The sequence below is a fragment of the Paralichthys olivaceus genome, chromosome 8, assembly GCF_024713975.1.
Source record: "Paralichthys olivaceus isolate ysfri-2021 chromosome 8, ASM2471397v2, whole genome shotgun sequence".
NCBI lineage: Eukaryota > Metazoa > Chordata > Actinopteri > Pleuronectiformes > Paralichthyidae > Paralichthys > Paralichthys olivaceus.
Window position 1 is genome coordinate 9,987,463 of NC_091100.1, and position 10,956 is coordinate 9,998,418.

General features: G+C 39.1%; 1 protein-coding gene across 1 annotated transcript; it reads left to right on the forward strand.

Moving 5' to 3' along the window:
* The first annotated feature begins 339 nt into the window (after positions 1-339).
* Positions 340-10,492, forward strand: gucy1a1 (guanylate cyclase 1 soluble subunit alpha 1). The gene is made up of 8 exons (XM_020100343.2): positions 340-767; positions 971-1,029; positions 1,735-1,823; positions 1,953-2,662; positions 4,990-5,475; positions 7,593-7,736; positions 8,942-9,096; positions 9,248-10,492. The coding sequence occupies exons 1-8, from the start codon at positions 528-530 to the stop codon at positions 9,408-9,410; spliced, it is 2,046 nt and encodes a 681-aa protein (XP_019955902.2). The 5' UTR covers positions 340-527; the 3' UTR covers positions 9,411-10,492.
* The last annotated feature ends 464 nt before the right edge of the window (positions 10,493-10,956 follow it).

The following is a 10,956-nucleotide window of genomic DNA, read 5'->3' on the forward strand; positions in this document are numbered from 1 at the left end:
GGCACGCACTTGAAATCCTGGAAATATGTTTGTTCCTCTCTGTGAGACCAGTTTCATATGATGGGACCACAGACTGTATATGGGAACCAGTCCAGCGTCTGATCTAAATAATAAAAAGTCAGTTGCATGCGAGGAGTCGCCTGGAAATAATTTCTCTGTGCTGATAGGTCGTTCAGCTACACCAGCCCCACTTGCGCATGGATTGGCCTGGTGCTCTCTTCTCTACCCCCTTCAGTTTCTCATTGGCTTTTGGTAATGATAGTTCTTGGCCATCATTTGCTCATGCAGTTTTTTTTCAATGAATATTGTATGTGGTCTTGTGGCTCTGATGCTGCTGATCATTTGAATCGGCGGAGCAGGAGGAGGAGAGGTCTCCTGGATGAGCGCACCAGATGATGGAATTTCTCCCGGAGACCGCAGCTGCTGCTCGACCAGGACAGTCTCCCTCCGAGATTAGATAGAGAGGAGCCGCAGAAGAAGCAGAGGAGCCTGCTGGCGGTGCCAGGCTGCAGCAGGGGGGAGGAAAGATGTTCTGCGCGAAGCTGAAGGAGCTGAAGATATCCGGAGAGTGTCCCTTCTCCAGCGGCGTCAGGAGGAACGAGCTGGGAGACTTTGAGGAGCGCGCAGGTGACGCCGCGGATCTATCGCCTATTTCTAAGGACGTGCACGGGAAAATTGGCGAGGACGTGCCGCGACACAAGCCGAGCAGAGCCAAAGTTAACCTGCACACACTTGGGGAGAGCATCCGAAAATTGGCATGTCCTGAGGTGAGAAAGATATTAATTTTCACTGGCCTATAATAAAAAAATCACATTAATTTGAGTGTGCAATTTGTCCTCCTGCACCCCCCCCCCCCCCCCCCTTATTAAAGATAATCCGGCCTTTCTTAATTATTTGTCATAATTAAAGCTGCATTAATAAAGTGTGGCCAGACGATGACCTTAAACTTGCTGAACACTTTGCCATTCAGTTTCACAGACTGCACACTGCCCTCCATCGAATGATGAGACACAACAGGGACTCTGAAAGGTAACACTCCTCCTCCTAGACAGACACAATTACTACCATACAGCTATTGTAAATTATAGGCCCCTATACCACTACTACCACATGTGCTCCTGCAATACCATTAATGATGCTGAGATGCTACAGCCTCATTTGACCCTCTGTTGCACAAGATTTCTTACAAATTTCCCCTGACACTTTCACTACCAGACAGAGAGAAATGATGACAACAACAAGGTGTGAGGCAGACTCAGGCTGCTATGGAGACAATATATAAATATATAAATTGGCTGAAAAACATAGTTGAAATGACATTCAGACATTAAAGAATTCACGATAAATGTATCAATATTGTCACATAAGATGTAGAGCTAAAATTATTTGCCAATTAGCAACTATTTTGATAATTTATAAATGTTTGACCTGTATTTTTTAGCTGAAATGTCAAAAATGTGTTGGTTGCAGCTTCTCAAATGTGTCTTTTTTTGTTAAATGTGACAGATAACTGCATATCTTTTGTGTTTTGGCCAGACAAAACAAATGAGCCTGAGCTGGGAAATCAACATGCATTTTTTACTTTTTCACAAGTTAATTGAGTGTAGATATTTGGCAGATTAAAAGACTGTGAAAATTAGAGGTAGCTGCAGCTCTAGTCGGACGTTTTCCCAAATACATTCCATCGAGCACTGGTTCATGTTTCTAAATCTTTCAAATTCGTTGTCTCTCCAGTCCAACAATTTGCTGCACAGGCGATCAGAGTTGCAGTGAAGAACCAGAGCATTTAGTGGAGATGGTAAACATTTACTCAAGTAAAACAGGTAATGGCAAATCTGAAAGTGGTTTCACAAAACATTTCATTTTCCTTTTTATACTTCTGCCACTATTCCTGAGTATTGTGAGCTTTCCTCCCATCTTCACCTGCTTCCCTTCATGTATCTTCATGACAGCAATCCCGGTGGAAGCGTTGAAAGTTTCTCTTGGCGTGGAGCTCTTCAACATGTGTTACGAGGAGGATGGACACATTTTGCAAGTGGTGGGGGGAGCTCTCCACGACTTCCTCAACAGCTTCAGCGTCCTGTTGAAACAGAGCAGCACGCCGCCCAACCCGGACAGAGAGGATTGTGTAAACGAACCTTCAGTGCTGTGCTTAGACAAGGATCCGGGTCTGCTTACTGTCTATTTCTTCAACCCCCACCCAACCACTCAGCTTTTTTTCCCTGGAGTCATCAAAGCTGCTGCTAGCCTTCTGTATCACACCACAGTGGATGTGTTGATGGACCCCCCCAGTGCTAAAGACAGCATCTTGCAGGCCAGCCCGCAGCCCAGTCTTCTGTACACAGTTGTCGTTAAGGATGCGAAAAATCTGAGCCCCAGTCCGCTGAGGGCTACCTCAGCTGGGACCCTTCCTACCACTCTGTTCTCCACCATTTTCCCCTTCCATCTGATCCTGGACCAGGACTTGGTTCTGGTTCAAATAGGACATGGCCTCAGGAAGAGACTGAGCAGGAAGGATGGACTGAGGCGGTCCGCTACCTTCCAAGAACACTTCTCTATTGTCTCCCCGCAGATCAAATGTACCTTTCAGGGTATCCTGACTATGCTGAACACACAGTTTATCATTCGGATCAAGCATGGAAGCACAGATAACACAGGGAAGGTATGTTGATATATCTGTGAGATATATGTGAAAGGTGACGTCACTGGCTGATGAGGCAGAAAAGGTCCTCTGGTCAAAGTCTTAATATTAAATCAAGTAAGACAGGGGGAAAAAAATCTGGCTGTTTATAAGCAGTCTGGCTTATTAGTGGTGTAGTTGGCCTGAGGTAGAGATCAACATTATACCCCCAGTGGAGATCAGAAGCAAATGTCAAACCATTTTATCCATCAAAGGCACAGCCCTGCTTGTGCTATTTATGTAAGGGAGCACAGCTATTGGTCGCCATGACATGAAAATCAGCGAGTCAACATGACAGTGGTGTAATGACCAATGACATCTAGTCAGAGATAATTCAACACGAGTCATCCAGTTTTATCTTAACCTTTAGTGAGTCCAGTTACAACAGGTAAAACAAACACATACATGCACAAACAGTCCTTTAATTAAATTAAATCAAGCTGCACCACATAGCAAACACAATTTTTTTCTTCAAGATCCATGCATTATTTTCTGGGAAATCAGTGAAAATAAAAAAAACATCCTATATCTTGCAATGTTTAAGAAAGTGATAAAAAATATCCTACATCTGCCCCCTGATCCAGAACTGTAGATCTTTGTCTTGGAAATAAGTCCAGCAGTTTTTGTGCAATCTTGCTTACAATCAAACAAACTAACCAACAAACAAACGGACAGGGGTGACAATATAACTTCCTTGGTGGAAGTAATCAGGAAGTGGAGGAGGAAGTGTCTCTTCCAACTGGGGATCATAATGTTTCACTCTGTTAACAAGTCCACTTAACACAAATGTGACTGACGTGTCAACAGAAATGGCAAATTCAACATTAATTACATTACAATTTGAAAACTACTGCTGTAGATCTAATTTTAAGTGTCTGCAGCTTGGTCAGACTTTAATAGTATGAATAAAACCATTAGATTGATGACAGGTGAGTTATTAAACACTCATGATCAAGTAAATCATTGGTCAGAGGGAAATTCAAAAAAAAAAATTTTTTTTACTTTAAGATTCAAGGTCAAAGTCAGCTTTATTGTCAGTTTCTTCACATATACCAGACATACAAAGGAATCGAAATTGCGTTCCTAACTATCCCACGGTGAAGACAAGACAAGACAAGACATTTCCTAACAAAAGTAACAGTAAAGTGCACAGGCCCAGCAAATAAAGACAGACATTCAAACATTATTTCCAGGAAAATTGTCTAAAATGTCAAAACATGTCATATCTTGTAATGTTACGTTGATAACAAATGCTGCATTGGCTCCGTTAACGGAATCTGCAGCAGAATTTTATTTTATTCAATGGCCGATGCCCCACCTGCTCACAAACAAACTAACTTGGTGCAGGTAATAATAACACTCATAATGACTTTTTATGCATTTTACTCTTGATTAATTTAATGTTCATGTATGTCTTTTGTAGGCTCGAAATAAAGTTTTTACTTTTTGTGGAAAATCTTGATAGTTAACCTTAAGTTAGTACACAAGAAATTATTATGATCATAACTATTCACATAATACTTAGTTTATTATTTTTGCATTTGCATTTTCAGCATTCAAAATTGCACTAAACACTATTCCAGATGTTTAGCATTTAACAACCTTTATTTAAAGTACTAGCATGATAACATTTCCCAATGATCAAAAAACACAAAGCCAAGGGTTCACTGTTAGCTTGTGTTTCCCAAATTTAATAGCAATCCATCCAACAGTTGCTGTGATGTATCACTAAGAGCCACAGACATCATGGTGACAAAAGTTGCTAGAATTCATCATCTGGGGACCATGAATGTCTGTACTACACATCATGGCAATATAATCCAATCGTTTTTAACATATCTCAGTCTGGAAGAAAGTATTGGACTTCAACAGCCAACTTTGCGATAGAGCCTCGCTGCTACTGTGACAAATGTAAATGTTGCCTTTTATGGGACTTTTCAGTTTTTTTTTAATGTGTACTCCCTGGAACATATATATATATAAACCTTTTGGCTGTGTTTGTTGTGGGTGACAGGCAGCTGCATACAGCTGCTGTTTCACTTATAACATGGAACAGTTTGCTTTACTTTTCTCTGTTTACATGTATAAGTCTTAGGGGAGTTTATACATTGCTTATTTTTGAAATGCACACATGCTACAGAGAGATTTCTTTAATGAGTTGTGGGAAATTTGTACTTAAAGAACATAATAGAGCAGTAGGAGGTGGGCTGTATACTGCAGTAATCGTTAATCAATCCTCTTTCAAAAACGTTGTTGAGACAGTTAGACCAGCAAATTAACTTTTCTCATCATATGATTTTTCCTTTCAGCTCATGGATCTTAAAGGTCAGATGATCTTCGTGTCAGAGTCAAATGCCATCTTGTTTCTGGGCTCCCCGTGTGTGGACAAGCTGGAGGAGCTGACCGGCCGAGGCCTCTACCTGTCAGACATCCCTATCCACAATGCTCTGCGTGACGTAGTTCTGGTTGGTGAACAGGCCAAAGCCCAGGATGGTTTGAAAAAGCGTTTGGGGAAGGCGAAGGCAGCCTTGGAGCATGCTCACCAAGCACTGGAGGAGGAGAAGAAGAAGACGGTGGACCTCCTCTTCTCCATCTTCCCTGGCACAGTGGCGCAGCAGCTGTGGCAGGGGCAAACGGTCCAGGCCAAGAAGTTTGACAGGGTTACAATGCTCTTCTCTGACATCGTGGGCTTCACAGCCGTCTGCTCACGCTGTACCCCGATGCAAGTGATCACCATGCTCAATGAGTTGTACACCAGGTTTGACCACCATTGTGGGGAGCTTGATGTTTATAAGGTAGGTTAATGGAACGTACCGTGAGTGCATATTTGCTTTTCATCCCTGTTTTTGTAATTTGGTTAAGTTCTAAGGTAATTGTAGCTATCGTAAAGAGCATTAAGGGTTGTACACACAATATTCATTACCACATATGTCGCACTACCACCAGCATCTTGAACCGAAACAAATATTTCATCAGTCACTATTCCACCCTCTACGTGAGTTCTGAGCAAGGTATTGCCTTTTAGTCTAAAAGCTAATTTATGCTATGAAAAGAGATACGTCTATTTCAGACAATGTAACCATCACTGACGACTTACTTCTTTGCATGCTTTATATTGGCATGGTTGTTAAGCAGTACATCCACTACAGGGCAGCACAGAGTGGAGAGTTTCTGATAACAAACATGGCGATAGCGAATGAGGTTGTGATAAAGACAGAGGCTAAAGCAGCTGTTTGTTTCTGTATCCAGCCAAAATAGATATAGACGCCACTTTCTTACTAGCTTACAAAGTCTCTCTTCAAAAAGTTCCTCCATTGTTGAATTTTCTACTATTTGCTAGAGTACCATTATTTCCTGTACTGCTATGTTTTGTGTGTTTTAGCCATATATGTAAGCTTTCAGTAGATTGGCACTAAAACAGAATAGGGACAGAAGCCCCCCTTTGTTTCTGTTTCTGTATACGTAGCATTGACCATAAATGCTTTAAAGTGAAAAAGGCCCAAATAAACACAACTGAATAAGGTTAGCCTGTGTAAAGAAGAGCCAACCAAAAAGTAAATCCAGCTAGCTGATGTCCAGACGAGTGAAATGGATCTAATCCATGTGTTGGTGCTCCTGTGTCTGAGCCTCCGAATGTGTTTTTACAAAACTTAAGGGCTGCGCTCACTTTTGAGCTCATTGTGGGAACTGTTGGGTTTCTCAACGATTTCAAAGTCTTGACCATATGATTTGGTGCTAAAAATCAAACTGAATTGAATTCCTTTTATTTTAGTTCATTTTTTGCGATGCATTTTGTGAAACAAGTCACCTTTCTAAACAAGTAACCTTCAGTGGGCCTGGAGGAGGCTAGTGGCAAGTTAGCATGGCTAGCATTTTTAACCGAGTTGTGGTGGGCTGTGCTGCATTAAACCCATAACATGTATAAAAATAAGGTATAGCAGTGGTGTTAGTGGTTTGACAGAACTGTGGTGAGCAGGTGTCAACTGTATGTACAGTGTTTGTGCTCTGAAAGACATCAAAACACAGAAAAGGGGAAAAGATTATCACGACAGGAGCTTGATCCTCACATTCATTTATAAAACCTTTCAACCACAATGTGTGACGGATTAAAAAATACAGCTTTTCTTTTTTTTAATAAAAAAAAAAAAAAATTAGGATGTTGGGTATGAGCAACAATAATTGCTAATGAATCATTTTACAACAGATTCCAAAGAACTGAAACAGTTTTGCTTTAGAAATTTAAACGGGTTGAAAGGACTGTAACTCAGCCACCTACCTTAGTGTCTACCAAAGGCTGTTAATCTACAGGGAGGTTGGATAATATAATCAAAGTGTCACAGAGCCATAACAGACAGAGCAACATGTTTGACAAATATCTCGTAAAACACTAGGAAGTCAGAGGTTCCTTCAGGTCCCTGTTTCCACTCCACATGCACGAGCCTAAAAATAGTTTTCCCCTTGTCTCATAGCCATCTTTGCCACTAAGCTCCAGACCTTTCTGCAGTCTAGATTTACACGTACAAACACGAAGAAGAGGAAGACAAAACGTTTCTGGACATTTTAATATGACCGAGGATCAAGTGCTATTAGAATTTAAGTGTTATTATTCCTTGTTTCTTGCCCCCTGTCTTGTACAGCAAGATGAAGAGAGTGAGATTCTTAATCAAAGAGATTTTGATGAATACCCACTTCAGATTTATTATTCTGTTAAAGGTTCATTGTCTTCATGGCACATTTCATATTAAATACAATTTTAGCTCCCAGGATAAACAAAGCTAGAGCAAAATGATCTCAGACCCACATAAAGAAGCATTTGACTGTGGGTGGATGGGGGGGGGGGTCACAAGTAGCGTCTTTATACTGTCTCAGCTGCGAGTTAAAAATCATTTTAATGATCCTTCACTGTGTTCAGGTGGAGACCATTGGTGATGCGTATTGTGTCGCTGGGGGCTTACACAAGGAGAGTGAGACGCACGCCGTCCAAATTGCACTCATGGCCTTAAAGATGATGGAGCTTTCAGATGAAGTCATGACGCCAACTGGAGACCCAATACAGGTGAGAGTCAAGTACTGCACAGTGTGGTACTTATTCAACCCGACTGTGTAACTCCAACAATCCAACAGAGTTTGATATGAATCATTTTTATTAAGAAATAAACGATTCTCATTTGAAAGGGGGAAAAATGCTTGCTATAAATATGTGTGAGAGTGAATGAAACTTCATTTAGTCAAAATAGATTCTCAGACATGTAGTAGTTATGTTTTTGATTAATGGTGGTGACTTATTTTGAGATATTGATTAATTTCCACCCCCAGCATTTTTTCAAGTGTAATTATACAAATAAGTGGATTAAAAAAGAAACCAATGTTTTAATGTGTTTAATATACAAATGATGTGAGCTGTCACATTTATAAATACTTTCTTCATTGTTTAGATGTGTAAACTGTTATAGAAATGGAAATAGAAAATACTGTATTGTCCATCTTTGTCAAGAAAGAAGTTGTCTTGCTTACATGTGCAAAAAGTAATATAAAAGGTACATTAAAAACACATGTAACGTCAAAAGAGTCATGAGAAATGTAGTTTTTTTTTCTTGCCCACTGCACACGTATGCTGAATTAATGTAATGTCATCAAAAATACAGAATAATATGGTCAATTTGTGTTTTTTTTCAAAATTATGCAGAAGAGACCTGGATTTTTCCATTTGATGAGTTAAATAATTGTATGATAGAAATATATGAGGCATTGCCGTAAAGTGTATATTTTGTCTTACTTCAAAGGCAGGATTGTGTGTTGCACTGACTGCATACGTGTAAACATTTAAACAGTGTGCGTCCTCATGCACATGCCCAATAGAAAGAAAATGGTGACCCACTCATGAAAGCCCTGGTACCAGCGGTCAAAAGCTCCACAGGATACCTTTAAACAGCAGTAAATAATATATTAGCCCAGGACTATTTTCAACTGCAGATTTTGAGTGCTGGTGGGTATAAGTACAGCAGCAGGGCTGTGTTTATACCTTCATGTCATGTTCAAGATTCTTTTTATTGATGAATTTTGACTTTGCATATGATTTACTGATAATACCAAAATTATGAAATATAATATCATCATTTAAAAGAATCTCTTTTGTCATGTGAAACAGAAATATTGATCTACAGATGCAAAGCTTTAGAGCTACACTGATTGATATCTGATAAATATCTGATGATATAAACAGAATAGAATTTATGTTGAATGTTTTTTGTTTTTTTCCAGATGCGTATTGGCCTTCACACTGGTTCAGTTCTGGCTGGTGTAGTCGGGGTGATGATGCCTCGCTACTGCCTCTTTGGGAACAACGTTACTTTGGCCAACAAGTTTGAATCAGGCAGCCTACCCAGAAAAATCAATATCAGCCCTACAACCCACAGGTGAAGTTGCAGATAACTGATTTTAACTACCCAATCTTGTTTGGTGCTACTTGTTTCCAGAGGTGATTGATGCAGAGAGTAAAAAACAGTGTTTCTCAATCTGCCACATTATTTTTAAATTCATGTTTTCCTTGTGTGCTCCTTTTCCCAGATTGCTGGTGGATCGGCCAGAGTTCGTCTTTGTTCCCAGGAGCAGACAGGAGCTCCCGGCCGACTTCCCAGAAGACATCCCTGGTGTTTGTTACTTTTTGGAGGCTTCCTTAAAAACTAACTCTGAAATTAAGTCAAGCTGCTGCACATCCCAGAAATGTTAGATATCAAGAACTATAAGTGTGTTCAGTGAATACAGTGTAAACACCTGTTGTCTTTGGTTTTTTGGATATTGATGATATTGTCCATCAGTCAAATTCTTGCAGCCGCTCAATTACAGAGATGTCAGTTTGCTGTCAAACATGAGTCTTGTCTCTGTACAATTATTTGTTTGTATAGTTATAGTGGAAAGAAAAACTTGCTTCCTCAATTTTTCTTCCAGAATGAGTCATCTCTCCAAAGTGTTCTCCAAGCTCCCATCGCAAGCTGTCAATAAAAGACTATTTCTTTTAAAAATACAACATTGTAGAGGTATAAAATGTAGACAGAAATGGCGTTAGCTGATTTGCAGATTTGTAAAGAAATGTATACACCTCATTTTGCATAATGTAAATATGATTCAGACATACAATCTGGATGTCGATTCTAAATGTGATACAGTTCAACAGAGTGGTTTCTTTTGTTGAGATTGTTGTCTATAAGAATCTAACTGGTCCATTCAGGTCTGTCCAGCCTGGGTACCTGACAAAACACCTTGGTCTGAAGAGACGGAAGTCAAAATCAAGATTAAAGATAAAATGGCTTTGTGTGCATCGGCGGTAAAGACTTCATGACAAATGATGTGGAAACTTCAAATGTTATTCAATGAGTTAGGATGAAATAAAGTGATGTAGAGTTGTATCAGGTGCCTTATGGGAACTGTACGAGCAGGATCAGAGATGTAAAAAAAATGTCAAGCTGGTTATTCTCTGTTTATTTTATCCGGCATACCCTTTTTCTGATATGGTTCAATATGAATTAACAAGTCAGTAATTTCTTCCAGAGGTATGTGGTTCTGTATATTTTATATATTCCATTTATTAGAGCGTTCCAATCCAATTTTCCTAATAGAAGTAATGTATTTTTACTTTTTACCACTGTACACATGTTTATACTATATTTATTACATGAGTTTCACAGCACTCCTTTCCCATATAGAGGAAATATGACACAACAGGAATACAATGAATGTTCTACTATCACTCATAATGATGTGCTTTAATCATTGTAATGTAATCAAAACACAATAAATATTGACATTAACAGACATGAGTGACTGGCTCCACAGTGTTTAGAGTAGTATTCTAAAAATTATAATGTACTACATACACAAACAACTATGCTATGATATAAAATGGTGGACAGTAACTGAGAATATTATATTTCATGTAAGTCATGAAAATACACATTTTTAATTACTTGCATTTACTGCGCAAAATATTGTAGTTTTTATTGCACCATGTACCTTTATGTGACAGGAGTTACAGGTTACTTTGATTTGACATTAAAAAAACAAATACATAAAATATATATGAATATGCATTTTAGATATTACATAATCAATAACAATAATAGTGCAACAATGAAATGTGCCTTTATATTTTGATATTCACTCTCAATAAGACACATGGAGAGAACCTGTACTTGGACTACATTTATTTTACATTTAGTCACAACATTTTTAGTGTTATTTCATTGATACATTTTCAATGCAGGACTATCATGATTAAA